General features: G+C 47.7%; 1 protein-coding gene across 1 annotated transcript in view; it reads left to right on the plus strand.

Annotated features, from left to right (window-relative positions):
- Positions 1 to 17,991, plus strand: part of KIF6 (kinesin family member 6) — a 1,720,339-nt gene that overhangs the window by 1,466,529 nt on the left and 235,819 nt on the right. Inside the window, exon 17 of the mRNA XM_085610234.1 lies at positions 7,768 to 7,852. Within this exon, the coding sequence (XP_085466360.1) occupies positions 7,768 to 7,852 (85 nt within the window). The remainder of the gene's footprint in view (positions 1 to 7,767; positions 7,853 to 17,991) is intronic.

Below are 17,991 nucleotides of genomic sequence, written 5' to 3' on the forward strand. Positions count from 1 at the left end.
AGAGATGGTGCAGCGTCATCTGCAGGTAACATCTCAGCTGTTATTCGACTTGGATTTTTCGATCAATGTGCCCAAATCTCACCTGGTGCCCTCTCAACGCAACCCGTTCATAGGGGCGGTACTGGACACTACTGTGTCGAGCATTCCCTCCTCCTCAAAGGATTCTCGACATTCAGGAGATGGTCCCTTTATTCCACAATGGAGCGGTTGTTCCAGTTCTGAAGGTCGTTCGCCTGCTCGGTCTGTTCGCTTCCTGCATTCTGTTGGTCAACCATGCACGCTGGCACATGAGGGCGCTCCAGTGGTGCCTCCGCATGCAGTGGTATCAGCACAACTGAGATCTCAGGGAGTCGATCAGGATCTCCAGAGAAGCTGCGGTGGATCTGTCTTGGTGGAGCGTGGAGGGCAACCTGTCTCAAGGAAAGCCCTTTCATCTTCCTCCATCGGTGGCCACAGTGATATCGGATGCATCCACCCTAGGGTGGGGTGCTCATCTGGGGGATCTGGAGATCAAGGGTCTTTGGTCTCCAGAGGAAAGGTTGCTTCACATCAACCTTCTGGAATTGCCGGCGATTCGTTTGGCGCTCAAGGCCTTCCTTCCTTCCCTTCGCGGTCAGTCTGTTCAAGTCCTGACGGACAACACGACCGCGATGTGGTATGTCAACAAACAGGGAGGGGTAGGGTCTCTTTGTCTATGCAGGGAGGCCTTACGTCTATGTTCTTGGGTTCAGGACCATCAGATTTGTCTGATGGCAAATCATCTGGCCGGGGTGCTGAACGTACGTGCGGACAGTCTCAGTCGGCAGTTCTCCGCCGACCACGAGTGGAGGCTTCATCCGGAGGTGGTTCGTCACGTCTTTCGGACGTGGGGGACTCCTCGAGTGGATCTGTTTGCCACTTTTGAGAACGCGCACTGTCCGTCATTCTGCAGTCTCCAGTATCCGATGCAGGGGGCGTTGGGGGACAAGTTTCAGTTGAGTTGGGGCTCACGACTCCTTTACGCGTTTCCTCCCATACCCTTGATTCCTCGGGTTCTGAGGAAGATTCACCAAGACCGGGCCCAAGTCATTTTGGTCGCCCCGGATTGGCCAAGAAGGGTGTGGTATACAGATCATCTCCACCTATCCTCGTGCCCTCCGCTCCGTCTCCCTCTGAGGGCAGACCTCCTCTCGCAGTCGGAGGGGCAGGTTCTACACCCCCACCTCCAGAGCTTACACCTTCATGCCTGGAGATTGAACGGGGCAACCTGAGTTCCTTCTCTCTCCCACCTGATGTGGTGGATGTTATTTTATCGGCCAGGCGACACTCCACCAAGTCCATTTACTCCTACAGGTGGTCAAAATTTGTAAAATGGTGTGGAGAGAGATCCATTGACCCTTTAAAGGCCCATATTTCCAATGTGCTCCAGTTTGCTCTTTCCTTGGCTCAGCAGGGCTTTGCTGTGGCCACGGTCAAGGGCCACCTTTCGGCCTTATCGGCATTTCTGTGCCTCCCAGATCAACCTTCACTATTTAAATCTCCGGTTGTACTGAGGTTTATCAAGGGCCTTACGAACATGTTTCCTCCCACTCCTTTTGTAATGCCTCAGTGGGACCTTAATCTTGTTTTAACCTTTCTAATGGGGTCCCCATTTGAGCCTCTACATAGTTGTCCTTTGAGGCTGTTGTCCTTTAAGGTGGTTTTTCTTGTGGCCATAACCTCGGCAAGGAGGGTAAGTGAGCTTCAAGCTCTTAGTTCCACACCTCCTTTTCTTACCTTACATGCTGAAAGGATGGTTCTCAGGACCAGGGCTGCTTTCCTGCCTAAAGTTGTCACTCCGTTTCATTTGGGGCAGTCCATTACTCTCCCTGTTTTTTACCCACCTCCTCATTCTTCCAAAGAGGAGGAAAGACTCCATCGCCTGGATCCAAAGACGGCTGTGAGTTTTTATTTGGACAGAACCAAGGACTTTCGCCTTGATGACCAGCTCTTTATTGGCTACGTTGGTCGTTCTAAGGGTAAAGCGGTGCACAAGCGCACGTTGTTGAGATGGATAATATAGGCCATCAAGATCTGCTACGCCCTGGCTGGTAAGACCCCTCCTGAGGGCATTAGAGCTCATTCAACTAGAGCTAAGTCATCTACATCTGCTTTGGCCCGGGGTGTTCCTGTGGCAGACATTTGTAAAGCCGCGACTTGGGCCTCCCTCCATATCTTCGCAAAGCATTATTGCTTGGACTCGGAGATGAGGAGGGAGGGCCACTTCGCGCGCTCTGTCTTGCAGGACTTTCTGGTATAGGAAGGTGGACACCCTCCTCCGGGAGTGGGGACTGCTGTGGGAATCTATTCACAAGGTGAGGAATCCACTGGCAGATGTATCCATCAGAAGAACAAGTTACTTACCTTCGATAACGCTTTTTCTGGTGGATACAGTATCTGCCTGTGGATTCCTCACTGGCCCACCCGCCTCCCCGTTGTCCACCTTCGTATGCCATGAAAAAGGTCTTGTAGATATGTGTTTTTGCTGTATGGTACAGTTGTAGGAGATGCTTGTTTTTCTTTACATTCCTTTCCTTTGCATATTGTATATCTGTATTGGTTTATTGTATACTGTGTATACTTTGAGTCTGTCGTTAGTCCACCTGTTCGCCTCGAAGGCACGGGGAAAAAATGGGTGGAACTGACGTCATCACGCCGACGTGGGCTTCTTATGGCTCCGGTGACGTCGAACGGAGTCGCGAGCGGAGCCGATGCATTATGACGTCGCCCACGTCGACGTGGAGTGCTGGGGAAGAAAAGTTCCGTGGAATGCTGGCGCAGGGGATATTCACAAGGTGAGGAATCCACAGGCAGATACTGTATCCACCAGAAAAAGCGTTACCGAATGTAAGTAACTTGTTCTTCTGATTGTTAGTAGAGAGAAACCTGCTCGAATGAGATGTGTGGTACCGGAGCCGCAGACCTGTACAGGAGGCTGAAGGGTGCCAAAAACGAACACAGCTCATGCCAGGCTGTGCCTAACCTAAGAAAGACGTTACAACAAACAAATGATGGACGGAATGCTGACAATGCAGACATTCTCCCCCAGTCAAGAGATCTGGGTTAAATCCATCGTTCTTTTGCCCACTACGCCACCCCAGTTCAGACATGGCCATATGCAAATCAGTCTTGACCCTGTGCCTCATGGGAACAGTCCAGCCCGAACTGCCAAGCCATGTCTTCCCTGGACCGGAATCAAGCATCCTAGGACCGGTTTCTGGCTATCAGCCGTCATCAGCCAGGATAGCTTTACTCCAGTGGCGTAGTGAGCACGGGTCCCACGTCTGGGAATACCCATCCCACTTAGGGCGAAAAGCGTTACAACAAACAAATGATGGACGGAATGCTGACAATGCAGACATTCTCCCCCAGTCAAGAGATCTGGGTTAAATCCATCGTTCTTTTGCCCACTACGCCACCCCAGTTCAGACATGGCCATATGCAAATCAGTCTTGACCCTGTGCCTCATGGGAACAGTCCAGCCCGAACTGCCAAGCCATGTCTTCCCTGGACCGGAATCAAGCATCCTAGGACCGGTTTCTGGCTATCAGCCGTCATCAGCCAGGATAGCTTTACTCCAGTGGCGTAGTGAGCACGGGTCCCACGTCTGGGAATACCCATCCCACTTAGGGCGAAAAGCGTTACAACAAACAAATGATGGACGGAATGCTGACAATGCAGACATTCTCCCCCAGTCAAGAGATCTGGGTTAAATCCATCGTTCTTTTGCCCACTACGCCACCCCAGTTCAGACATGGCCATATGCAAATCAGTCTTGACCCTGTGCCTCATGGGAACAGTCCAGCCCGAACTGCCAAGCCATGTCTTCCCTGGACCGGAATCAAGCATCCTAGGACCGGTTTCTGGCTATCAGCCGTCATCAGCCAGGATAGCTTTACTCCAGTGGCGTAGTGAGCACGGGTCCCACGTCTGGGAATACCCATCCCACTTAGGGCGAAAAGCGTTACAACAAACAAATGATGGACGGAATGCTGACAATGCAGACATTCTCCCCCAGTCAAGAGATCTGGGTTAAATCCATCGTTCTTTTGCCCACTACGCCACCCCAGTTCAGACATGGCCATATGCAAATCAGTCTTGACCCTGTGCCTCATGGGAACAGTTCAGCCCGAACTGCCAAGCCATGTCTTCCCTGGACCGGAATCAAGCATCCTAGGACCGGTTTCTGGCTATCAGCCGTCATCAGCCAGGATAGCTTTACTCCAGTGGCGTAGTGAGCACGGGTCCCACGTCTGGGAATACCCATCCCACTTAGGGCGAAAAGCGTTACAACAAACAAATGATGGACGGAATGCTGACAATGCAGACATTCTCCCCCAGTCAAGAGATCTGGGTTAAATCCATCGTTCGTTTGCCCACTACGCCACCCCAGTTCAGACATGGCCATATGCAAATCAGTCTTGACCCTGTGCCTCATGGGAACAGTCCAGCCCGAACTGCCAAGCCATGTCTTCCCTGGACCGGAATCAAGCATCCTAGGACCGGTTTCTGGCTATCAGCCGTCATCAGCCAGGATAGCTTTACTCCAGTGGCGTAGTGAGCACGGGTCCCACGTCTGGGAATACCCATCCCACTTAGGGCGAAAAGCGTTACAACAAACAAATGATGGACGGAATGCTGACAATGCAGACATTCTCCCCCAGTCAAGAGATCTGGGTTAAATCCATCGTTCTTTTGCCCACTACGCCACCCCAGTTCAGACATGGCCATATGCAAATCAGTCTTGACCCTGTGCCTCATGGGAACAGTCCAGCCCGAACTGCCAAGCCATGTCTTCCCTGGACCGGAATCAAGCATCCTAGGACCGGTTTCTGGCTATCAGCCGTCATCAGCCAGGATAGCTTTACTCCAGTGGCGTAGTGAGCACGGGTCCCACGTCTGGGAATACCCATCCCACTTAGGGCGAAAAGCGTTACAACAAACAAATGATGGACGGAATGCTGACAATGCAGACATTCTCCCCCAGTCAAGAGATCTGGGTTAAATCCATCGTTCTTTTGCCCACTACGCCACCCCAGTTCAGACATGGCCATATGCAAATCAGTCTTGACCCTGTGCCTCATGGGAACAGTCCAGCCCGAACTGCCAAGCCATGTCTTCCCTGGACCGGAATCAAGCATCCTAGGACCGGTTTCTGGCTATCAGCCGTCATCAGCCAGGATAGCTTTACTCCAGTGGCGTAGTGAGCACGGGTCCCACGTCTGGGAATACCCATCCCACTTAGGGCGAAAAGCGTTACAACGAACAAATGATGGACGGAATGCTGACAATGCAGACATTCTCCCCCAGTCAAGAGATCTGGGTTAAATCCATCGTTCTTTTGCCCACTACGCCACCCCAGTTCAGACATGGCCATATGCAAATCAGTCTTGACCCTGTGTATGACATTGTTCTGCATTCTGTCCATCAATTGTTGTTTTTGCAATTGTCACCCCGAGTGGGAAGGGTATGCTCAGACGTGAGTCCCGTGCTCTCCATGCCACTGGAATCAAGCTATCCTGGCTGACGAGGGCTGAAAGCCCGAAACCGGTCCTAGGATGCTTGTTTCCAGTCCAGGGAGAACCTGGCTTGGCAGTTCGGGCTGGACTGTACCCATGAGGCACAGGGTCAAGACTGATTTGCATATGGCTGGGTTCAAACTGGAATGGCATGGTGAGCAAAAAAACGATGGATTTAGGCCCAGATCTCTGTACTGGGGTGAATGTATGACATTGTTCTGCATTCTGTCCATCAATTGTTGTTTTTGCAATTGTCACCCCGAGTGGGAAGGGTATGCTCAGATGTGAGTCCCGTGCTCTCCATGCCACTGGAATCAAGCTATCCTGGCTGACGAGGGCTGAAAGCCCGAAACCGGTCCTAGGATGCTTGTTTCCAGTCCAGGGAGAACCTGGCTTGGCAGTTCGGGCTGGACTGTACCCATGAGGCACAGGGTCAAGACTGATTTGCATATGGCTGGGTTCAAACTGGAATGGCATGGTGAGCAAAAAAACAATGGATTTAGGCCCAGATCTCTGTACTGGGGTGAATGTATGACTTTGTTCTGCATTCTGTCCATCAATTGTTGTTTTTGCAATTGTCACCCCGAGTGGGAAGGGTATGCTCAGACGTGAGTCCCGTGCTCTCCATGCCACTGGAATCAAGCTATCCTGGCTGACGAGGGCTGAAAGCCCGAAACCGGTCCTAGGATGCTTGTTTCCAGTCCAGGGAGAACCTGGCTTGGCAGTTCGGGCTGGACTGTACCCATGAGGCACAGGGTCAAGACTGATTTGCATATGGCTGGGTTCAAACTGGAATGGCATGGTGAGCAAAAAAACGATGGATTTAGGCCCAGATCTCTGTACTGGGGTGAATGTATGACATTGTTCTGCATTCTGTCCATCAATTGCTGTTTTTGCAATTGTCACCCCGAGTGGGAAGGGTATGCTCAGACGTGAGTCCCGTGCTCTCCATGCCACTGGAATCAAGCTATCCTGGCTGACGATGGCTGAAAGCCCGAAACCGGTCCTAGGATGCTTGTTTCCAGTCCAGGGAGAACCTGGCTTGGCAGTTCGGGCTGGACTGTACCCATGAGGCACAGGGTCAAGACTGATTTGCATATGGCTGGGTTCAAACTGGAATGGCATGGTGAGCAAAAAAACGATGGATTTAGGCCCAGATCTCTGTACTGGGGTGAATGTATGACATTGTTCTGCATTCTGTCCATCAATTGTTGTTTTTGCAATTGTCACCCCGAGTGGGAAGGGTATGCTCAGACGTGAGTCCCGTGCTCTCCATGCCACTGGAATCAAGCTATCCTGGCTGACGAGGGCTGAAAGCCCGAAACCGGTCCTAGGATGCTTGTTTCCAGTCCAGGGAGAACCTGGCTTGGCAGTTCGGGCTGGACTGTACCCATGAGGCACAGGGTCAAGACTGATTTGCATATGGCTGGGTTCAAACTGGAATGGCATGGTGAGCAAAAAAACGATGGATTTAGGCCCAGATCTCTGTACTGGGGTAAATGTATGACATTGTTCTGCATTCTGTCCATCAATTGTTGTTTTTGCAATTGTCACCCCGAGTGGGAAGGGTATGCTCAGACGTGAGTCCCGTGCTCTCCATGCCACTGGAATCAAGCTATCCTGGCTGACGAGGGCTGAAAGCCCGAAACCGGTCCTAGGATGCTTGTTTCCAGTCCAGGGAGAACCTGGCTTGGCTGTTCGGGCTGGACTGTACCCATGAGGCACAGGGTCAAGACTGATTTGCATATGGCTGGGTTCAAACTGGAATGGCATGGTGAGCAAAAAAACGATGGATTTAGGCCCAGATCTCTGTACTGGGGTGAATGTATGACATTGTTCTGCATTCTGTCCATCAATTGTTGTTTTTGCAATTAACCTAAGAAAGAGACACACATATCCACCACCAACAGGCACACTATTGTAAAAAAAGACCCTGCTAACTATGTATGCTATATATACCACATATCGCACTGTGCAGAGGTGTAAGGTTTATATGTTGCTGGGGAAAAAGTGGGATCCGGGTTCTCAGCGTGAATATACTGTGCATATAAAAGGATCTAAACAACCTGATGATTCCCAGCTGGTGAGAGGAGAAAGAGATGCCATGGAGATGAGAACCAAGCAGCCCAGGTGTGATTGTATTGGTATTACCAGGCTTAAACTGGATTGGCTGCTGATTACGCCATTCTGTGCATCTCTGATTACCGATTGGTCCTCTTTCTTCTTCTAGGCGTTGCCGGCGCTGCCACTGATGTGAACGAGCCTGATCCGGTGGAAGAACATCTCCGATCGCTAATGGAGGAGGAGAAGAAAAGGTATGAAGTCCTACTTTCCTCTTTTCATTTTCCCATAAAAAGAATCATATGTTCAATTTAAAATGTTTGAAATCTCCTATGTGTAGACCAGGACGCTTGCCAGGCACCCTGAGCAGAGCTCTGGTTGATTACCCCAACACCCTTGGCCTCTGCGCTGCCACACGGCACCATCCACAGTCTAGGGTGATCCAGTGGAGAGGAGGGTGTACCTCCATAGGCTTTGGGTACGTCTCCTCAGATGAGTCATGTGGTCACTGGTGTGCCAGTAGGTGCCCCAATGTAATGGAGCTCTTGATAAGGAGGTGGGCACCCTCCCACTTTGCACACTGGGAATAGGACCCTGAACTATCCCATATCACCCGTCCACACCTGCCAGCTGCTCATGGATTCCAGCTGCTACCCATCCATACCGCCTCATGCTGCTCTGTAATTGGCTCTCGCAGCACAAGACTGTCGCTTAAACACCATGGGCACTATTGTAGTAGTACGAAATGTACTACAAAATGTTATTCATAAACCTATCTGCGGAGTTCATGTCTCCACTACACTTATATGTGCGAAGATCTCTGCCCGACTATGTAGTTTCCACACATTTAAGTATATGTTTTAGTAGCAAATTTGTGAAGGAAACGGGACTGGCTGCAAAGTGGGGCATTCTTATGAATAAAGGTGAAGACGTTAGGGAGGAAAAAGAAGGGGTTTACGAATGGTCAGGAAGGGACGTCAACCCACTCACAAATTACTAAGCCTATAGCTAGTCACACACTGCACTTCTATACACAGACAAAACGGGACCCAAAGCAGTAGTAAAGTGGTACTGCAGCTCCCTCCCACAGAAAACAATGGCGGATGGGTCATAAAATAAAACCCCATTGGAAATTATGTTAAATTAAAATACATTGTTTACAATAGTTACAAATATGAATATATATAATTTAATGTTAAAAATAAATTCTAAAAAAAGTACTTAATTTTAATGCAATTATAAAATATTTTAATAACCTTTTTGCATTTTAAATGAATATAAAAGTACATTTGATTAAAATATAATAATGTTACATTTACTAAACTCTATACATTACTATTAGTGATTACTAATGCATAATCAAAAATATTTTTTTTCCTTTAGATGGGCATTTATTTTTTAATTTAAACTTCAGAAAAATATTTGTAATTTATTTTAATTACATTAATTAAATATTTAATTCTAAATTGATGTTTTTAATTTAGTTTTGTACTGACAACAAATCTATTAAATGTATTTACATTAATATGCACCATACAAATATTATTATTTTAGTTTAATAAACTTACATTTTTCCCTCTACTTTATCATAGGGAGATGATGGTGGAACTCACAAATATTCAAAACAATTGTAAGTGGTTGTGCATCACTTAGACACTGCAAACTTCATCATACTATAACAGGCCTCCTGACCTTGTTCCTGAGATGCTCTCTGGTTATGACAACTTCCACATCGTGGGTCCTATTCACAAACTTCATTTTGTTCTATCTTCTAATAGTACTACAATAGTACTTTCAAAGTACTTCAAAATGCTATTCACAAACCTACGGGTGTAAATCTCCTCTCTTTACTAAGGGGAGATCCTCACACGTGTAAGTTTAATACTTAGTAGTAAATGTGGGAAGGGCGGGGGAGTGACTGGAAAAAGGAACATTCTTACTGCTAAATTGGAGAGGTTCAGGGAGGAGTTAAAAGGGGTTAGAGAAGGGTTTAGGGAGGGACATGCCCAAGCCCACAAAAGAATAAGCCCATTGCTACTCACAATATTTTTACAATACATTTTTTTTAATGTAAAATAAACCTTTTCCGAATACTTAACCACAGGGGGACTTCTCAGTCGTGGTGGAGATCTCCCTATGGTAAAGTATAGGGAAAATGTAAAAAGGTTTATTAAAGTTTATAATAAATTAGTACAAATATTTTTATGTTAAATAGTAATGAAAATGTATTTTATACATTTATTTTACATGTAGAATAATATAAAAAGATACAACACTATTAACTTGATTTTGAAATAAATCTTTAGTTTAAATATATTAAATTAAAATATTTTTTTAAAGTTTAATTTAAAACATTAATGTTCACCTAAATTGAACGTTATGCATTAACAATTAATAATTGTATATTAATAAAAAAATGTTTTGTTAAGGTTTATATTTAAAAAGTTATAAAAGTATGTTATAATTGAAAATGAGCTATGTACAATTGTACGTTTTTTTAAACATTATATTATATTTTTAACAATTCTAAGAAATGTATTTTAAGTTACCCTTATTTCTTATAAGGTTTTATTTTAAGTTCCTACCTCAATTATCTTTTATGGGAGCATGTATAAGTATCACTGGTTGGCCATGTATGGTGTTGGTCTTACCACTGTTTCTTATTGGCAGTAGTAACTTACACTTGTAAATGTGGCTCTACCCCTTTTTTCCAGGGAGTGTAGACATGTAAGTATACACTTTTGAGTAACTCTACTCTCAGATTTTGTGAATAGCCAAAAGTAGTAAAGTGACTCAAAAGCGTAAGAGTAAATATACATTTGTAAATTACTCACAAGTGTAAGTCACCTTTGTGAATAGATCCTCCCAGTTTCAAGCCGGGCCTATGATCTGATTATTTTGTTATCCTGGGGCTGCCAAAATGTATAATACCCAGTTACAAATCAGATGGGTGAGAGAGGGACTAGAGGTATCCCACGGCAGGAGGAGGCCACCGTTTCACAGAGATCACTCCTGGTGTGGCACAAGGCAATTGCATTTCACACTCAAACAGCCAGTCACTTTCACCCACTGAAGAAGACCATCAAATATATTCTGTCCAGGACTAGTCTCAGTGAGCAGATAGTTAAAGAGTCCAACAAATGTCATTCACACTGCAGTAAAGGAAAGGAAAACAGGGTGAGAGGTGGAGGCTGTGAGGATCAAAGAAACCCATGATAAGCACAGTGTTGAAGCCGCCTGCCTCTCAATAACCTACCCCTTCCTATAGGATGTTAGATCATTACTCGCATGCACACTGACTTAATCGAGGTGTGGAGTTAGAATACGAAGATGTCCTGCACTCAGACTTTTGGAAACAGTTTAGTGCCTCTCATTTGACCTTCAAGGGAAGCACAGGAGTGTGACCTTAACCAGGGTGCATAGATGGGGGTGATTTAAACACCGCAACACCTCCTATGCTTGATAAGCTTCAGATGGCCCAAATGTAGTAGAGATAGCTGTTTGAAACTGATGAAAGCAGCGCCTTGGAATGTTACCAGATGTAGTGTGCAAGTAGCACATATAATCAAAGAAGAGTGAACCGCACCGGTTTCAATGCCAGAGTCTCACAAGAGTTATTCCAGTATTCCAGAAAACCTAAAACATCAAATACCACCAGCAATGTATATCCTCTCCACTGGGGCAGCTTGGTTGGTGGCATCATCATCGGGTTCTGCACCTAGGTACTCGCTTCCTCAGGTGTATAACACTTACAACTGGAGGGAGAGTGTCTGTTAAACGATACTGGTGGGATCTGTGCAACTCTAAGATTACCTCCTATACCTGAAAAGAAATTCTTTAATGTGGAGAGAAGGAATAGTGGTAAGATTAAAAACAAGGTGTGATGTTGTTTAGACGCATTAACAATCCTTAGCATCAACAGAAGCAGTCAACATGTTTTGGCCATTAAAGCCTCTTTAGGTCTTTGGCCTTAGTCAGGACCTATTTCGATCAGATCCATTTTGAATTGTAGCTGTGTTATTTGTACGGTTTTAACTCCCGGCTCTTCGTTATAATTTATAACAGATTGTTGTGGTAGGTGTGACTGTGGCCTGCAGCTAGTAGAGAGAACAGAAACACGAGGAGATAAAGTATATAGAAAATGCCGCCCCAGTGGAGATGATACACACTGCTGGTGGCATTTGGTGGTTTAGGGTTTTCTGTATAACTCTCATGAGACTCTGGTAGACTCTTGCCTCTGCCAGGGCAGGGGACAGCTCTAGCCTCCACCAGGGCAGCTCTCACTTCTGCCTGCGCAGCTCTCACTTTGTCAGGGCAGGGGCAGCTTTCGGCTCTGCTGGGAGCAGGAGCAGCTCTCGCCTCTGCCAGGGCAAGGGGCAGATCTCGCCTCTCCCATGGGCAGGGGATTGTGCTCCTCGAGGTCAGGGACAGCTATTGCCTCTACCAGGGTAGGGGGCAGCTCTTGTCTCTGCCAGGGCAGGGGGCAGCCCTCACATCTGCCAAGGAGGGGGCAGCTCTATCCTCTGACAGGGCTGGGGAAGCTCTTGCTTCTGCCAGGGCAGGGACAGCTCTTGTTTCTGCCAGGGCAGGTGCAGCTCTTGTTTCTGCCAGGGCAGGTGCAACTCTTGCCTCTGCCAGGAAATGGTGGTGTGAAGAAGTTTGAAGTGTTGGAGTGTGCCTACTCACATGGGTCTCTGGTGCATCTTTACAGACTGGGATCCTAACCCCACAAGCAGGATAGGGCTTTCACACTTCTGGGCGGGGACAAGTGGACTCTACTCTCAGTAGCTTACCCTCTTCTTTCCTGGAGCTGGCATTCGTCTTCTATCTTTCACTTTGCATTTAAACTGAATTGATTGGATAGTAGTATTTACTATTTGAATTGAGGCTTGTAATTTTTTTGTTTGTAAATCCATGGGGTTTTTTCAGTTTAAGAAGCTTTATTGAAAGTAGAACATATACATCTTGCGTCGTGCACTTTAGCAGCACTGTGTTTAGACACACCCCCTCAACACCCCCTGTCTATGATGGGCTACCTAGACTGGATAGAGCGCGTCTGCGCAGCCTGTAACAAGGTGTTCGAGGCATATGAGCTGCAGATCACACACTGAGGATAAGATCGCCATCTGGTGTTGGGCTCGGATGATTGCAGGTTGTTGTCGTCTTCGGAAGAAGCCTTTGGGCACGAGGTTGGTGACTCCTCCCCTGGACAACAGTGCGCATGGGCATCCACTCCATCGTCAGATTGTTTTTTTCCGCCATTGGGTTCGGATGAACTTTTTTCCGCTCCAGCAGAAAACTTTCAGCAATCGATTTAATTCTTCAATCTTCTTTCCATCGACATCGAAATCATCTCGGACCGGTTCCGGAAGCGGCTGATGGACAGGACACCCTTCAAGAAATGCCCCCGGTGTGGAGCGAAGTTCCCCCACAGTGATCACCACGAGGTTTGTAACCTCTGCCTGTCGCCGGAACACAACGAATCGACCTGTCCAGCTTGCTCCGCTTTCCGTTCCAAGAAGACCCTCCGGGACCGAAGAGCTCGACGCCATATTATGGCCAAACCAGCTCCAGAACCGGAGGACATCTTTGCTCAGGATGTTCCTGAAGATGACACCGAAGATCTCGAGATCGTGTCCGAGGCCGACGATTCCGATGACCTCATCACTCCAGGGCAGCGTGTGAGTACCAACCCCCCTGCCCCTGCCCCATCCAAAAAGACATTGGTCAAGACTCCGCCAGCTGGGCCCAGTCGAGACCGGAAATCCTCTTCAGAAGCCCCGCCCTCGGGCCCGGCTCCGAAGACATCTAAGCCTGTAGGTGGCTCGGGCTCGAGTAAACCTCATGTGATTGTACCTATAACACCTTCGGCACCGAAAACTCCACTGTCGGCACCGAAACAGGCTTCAAGACCGAAATCTCCTTCGGCACCAAAACGTTCCTCGGCACCGAAGTCTCCACCGGCGCCGAAACGTTCTTCGACATCGATGCCTAAAAGTCCCTCGGCACCGAAATTTCCATCGGCACCGAAAAAACCATCGGCACCGAGAAATCCATCGACGCCGAAAAATCCATCGACGCCGAAAAATCCATCGACGCCGAAACCTCTGTCCGCACCAAAAAATCCATCAGTACCGAAAACTCCGTCCACGCCGAAAAAAGTTCATAAAGACCCGAAACGGTCATCACCGCCACCACCTTCGGAGCCAGATGAACTTTTTCGCCCAGATCCTCATCAAAAGCGGATCTACATCAATCCCGAAACCGGACATGTGACTGCCGTCCCATACAAAAAAAGGAAGCTGGACATCACACCACCTCCAGCTCCCATACGGAAGGACTGTGCTACTTCACCACTTCGTCCTTCCTCTCCTTTATTACCACCTAACTCGTCCCCCCCTCCTCCTCCTCCTTCTCCTTTACCTTTACCATCCCCCTATCATTCCCCTCCTCCACAGGATGACAATGATGACTTGGGGGGAGGGGCGGACCCTGATTTATTTAATGATCCTGTTGATCCACACGACCCTTTTACGTTCCCAGACACAGCACCCGTCGATGACTGGTCTTATCCAATACCTGACATGCCTGACCCCACTACCTACCCCTCCAAGCCCTCCCCTCCTGATGACCACTTAGGGTTTGGCCAACTTATAAATAGGGCAGCAACATTCCACGGCGTCACAATGCACACGGACGCCCTTGAAGAGGACTTTCTCCTCGATACTTTTGAGCAGTCACAAAAAACTGTTCACATACTGCCCATGATTAAAGGGGTTATAAAGCATGCCACTGAAGTCTTTAAAGACCCTGTTCGAGCTAGGGTTCTCAACCCACGCATCGAAAAAAAGTACCGACCAGCCCCGCAGGACCCTGCATACATTAAAGCCCAGCTCCCTTTAGACTCCTTGGTCGTATCAAATGCCAGGAAGCGCGTTAACTCACAGACAACTGGAGAAACGCCTCCCCCGGACAAGGAGTCTAAGCTTTTAGAGGCCTCAGGCAAACGAGTCGCCGCACAGGCGGCAAACCACTGGCGTATTGCCAATACCCAAGCCCTGTTAGCCCGGTATGATAGGGCGCATTATGACCAACTTGAGGACCTTATGCAACATCTGCCTGAACCCTTTAAGTCCCAGGCCACTGACCTCATCCAAGAAGGCAAATTAATATCTAATGCCTCCATTAAATGCGCCTTAGATGCGGCAGACACTGCTTCTAGGGCGGTCAATACTAGCGTCTTACTCAGACGACATGCCTGGCTCCGTATTTCCGGTTTTAAACCGGAAGTTCAAACCGCAATTCTGGCTCAACCTTTCAACCAAGAGCAGTTATTTGGCCCTGCAGTGGATACTGCATTAGAAAAAATGAAAAAGGATAATGAAACTGCCAAGTCTATGGGAGCACTGCAGTCTCCTCAAACCCGGGGTTCCTTTCGTCGCTCCTTTTATAGAGGAGGCTCCAAAAACACGGGAACTGAGACCACATCCACCTTTAAAAATTCAGGACAAACATCCCCTAACAGAGGATATTTCCGAGGAGGTTATCGGGGAAACAATAACAAAGGTCGAGGGCGGGGCAACAACAATAACACCCGCACCGCCCCAGCCACTAAACAGTGACTTGCCACCACTCCCCCCAGACCATTCCACTCCGGTCGGGGGGCGGCTCCAACAATTCCTACCTGTCTGGACTTTCATCACCACAGACAGGTGGGTAAGACAAATTATCCAGTCTGGCTACTGCCTCGAACTCCTACAATCCCCCCCAAACATACCGCCCAAACAACGTCCAATGTCCTCACATCATCTCTCTCTCCTCAAACAAGAAGTTCAATCCCTGTTACAAAAACATGCGATAGAACCAGTCCCTCTTCAACATCAGGGAACAGGGGTATACTCTCTATACTTCCTCATTCCCAAAAAGGACAAAACACTAAGGCCCATACTGGATCTCAGACTACTAAACCAGTATATACATTCGGATCATTTTCATATGACCACCCTCCAACAAGTCCTCCCACTTTTGCAACAGGGAGACTTCCTTGCCACATTGGACCTCAAGGACGCGTACTTTCACATCCCTATGCATCCCGCTCACAGAAAATATCTACGATTTGTGGTAGATGGGCAACACTATCAATTTACAGTTCTCCCATTCGGAGTAACAACAGTACCCAGAGTGTTCACCAAGTGCCTAGCAGTCGTGGCAGCGCACCTCAGAAGACAACAGATCCATGTCTTCCCCTATCTGGACGATTGGCTCATAAAAGCCAATACTCACCAAAAATGCGTTCTCCACACTCATCGCACGATTCAAACTCTCCACAATTTGGGATTCACTATCAACTACCCCAAATCCCATCTACAACCTTCCCACTTACATCAGTATCTGGGAGCAACCATAGATACATCCAAAGCCATTGCTTATCCCAACACTGCCAGGATAGCCAGTATACAAAATCTCATCTCTCAATTTCAAACTCATCCATCTCTTCCAGCAAGAGTGTTCATGCAGTTATTAGGCATGATGGCGTCATGCATCTCCATAGTCCCACACGCACAACTTCAAATGCATCCCTTACAGGAATGTCTAGCACAACAGTGGAACCCAGCTCACGGACAACTTACCGATTTGGTGTTGGTGGACAGTCGCTCACTTCGCTCACTGAAATGGTGGAACACCATCAACCTGTCCAAAGGGCGACCGTTCTTAGAGCCTCTTCCACAAGTTGTGCTAACTACCGACGCATCTCTCACAGGGTGGGGAGCCCACCTCCTTCACCATACCACTCAGGGCAGATGGACCAGTCAACAAAAACTGCTCCACATCAACCACCTGGAACTCTTAGCAGTGTTCCTAGCACTAAAATCCTTTCAGGTACACCTAAAGAACAAAACTGTCCTCATACGCACAGACAACATGACGACAATGTATTATATACAGAAACAGGGAGGGACACATTCTCTCCAACTGTCCCAACTGGCACAGCAAATCTGGAGATGGGCAATTCCCCAAAACATCTACCTGTTAGCAGAACATCTCCCAGGGATCCACAATCAAGTGGCCGACCTCCTAAGTCGCCACACACAGCAGATCCACGAATGGGAATTACACCCCAAGGTTCTACTCCCCTTCTTCCAAAAATGGGGACAACCAGACATAGACCTGTTCGCCACTCCCGAAAACACAAAATGCCCAACCTTCGCCGCCAGGTTTCCACACCCACAGTCGAAGGGCAATGCCCTATGGATGAACTGGTCAGGCAGACTTGCGTACGCTTTTCCGCCTCTCCCACTAGTTCCATTTGTGGTACGCAAACTGAAACAACAGTCGCTAACACTAATACTAGTAGCTCCCACTTGGGCACGTCAACCGTGGTTCACCACACTTCTGGAACTATCTTTAGTTCCACATCAAAGGCTACGCCTCTCCCCGGATCTATTAACCCAGAACCATGGAGAAATCAGACACCCAGATCCTCAAACACTGAACCTAGCGATCTGGCTCCTGAGGTCTTAGAGTTCGGATACCTCAATCTCCCTCCAGACTGTATGAATATCATAAAGGAAGCCAGACGACCTACTACTAGAGCGTGTTATGCAGCGAAATGGAAACGATTTGCCATCTACTGCGCTAATAATGACATACATCCATTGGATGCTTCCATCCAAAACATCATTTGCTATCTACTACACTTGCAAAGATGCAATCTAGCGTATTCCTCTATACGTTTACACCTAGCAGCCTTAGCAGCCTACTTGCAAAATAGGCAACACCTGTCCCTTTTTAAGGTACCAGCCATCAAAGCGTTTATGGAAGGTCTCAAAAGAATTCTTCCCCCAAGATTACCACCTTCCCCAGTGTGGAATCTCAACGTGGTTCTAACAAGACTTATGGGTCCCCCATTTGAACCTATGCACAAATGTGAATTACAATTCCTAACATCGAAGGTAGCTTTCCTTATCGCAATCACTTCCCTACGAAGAGTAAGTGAAATACAAGCCCTTACACTAGAGGAACCTTTCTTACAACTACACCGTAACAAAGTGGTTCTTAGGACAAACCCTAAATTTCTCCCAAAAGTGATTTCCCCTTTCCACCTTAACCAATCAGTAGAGCTACCAGTCTTTTTCCCAAACCCAGACTCCGTAGCTGAAAGGGCACTACACACCTTAGATGTCAAAAGAGCCTTGCTTTATTACATCGACAGGACGAAATCTTTTCGAAAGACAAAACAACTCTTTGTTGCTTTCGCACCACCACATAAAGGCAATCCCATCTCCAAATCCGGTATAGCCCGGTGGATAGTTAAATGCATCCAAATATGCTACCAAAAGGCTAAACGTACACTTACAGTTCCCCCTAGGGCGCACTCCACGCGTAAAATAGG

The sequence above is a fragment of the Triturus cristatus genome, chromosome 6 (genome assembly GCF_964204655.1).
Source record: "Triturus cristatus chromosome 6, aTriCri1.1, whole genome shotgun sequence".
Taxonomy (NCBI): domain Eukaryota; kingdom Metazoa; phylum Chordata; class Amphibia; order Caudata; family Salamandridae; genus Triturus; species Triturus cristatus.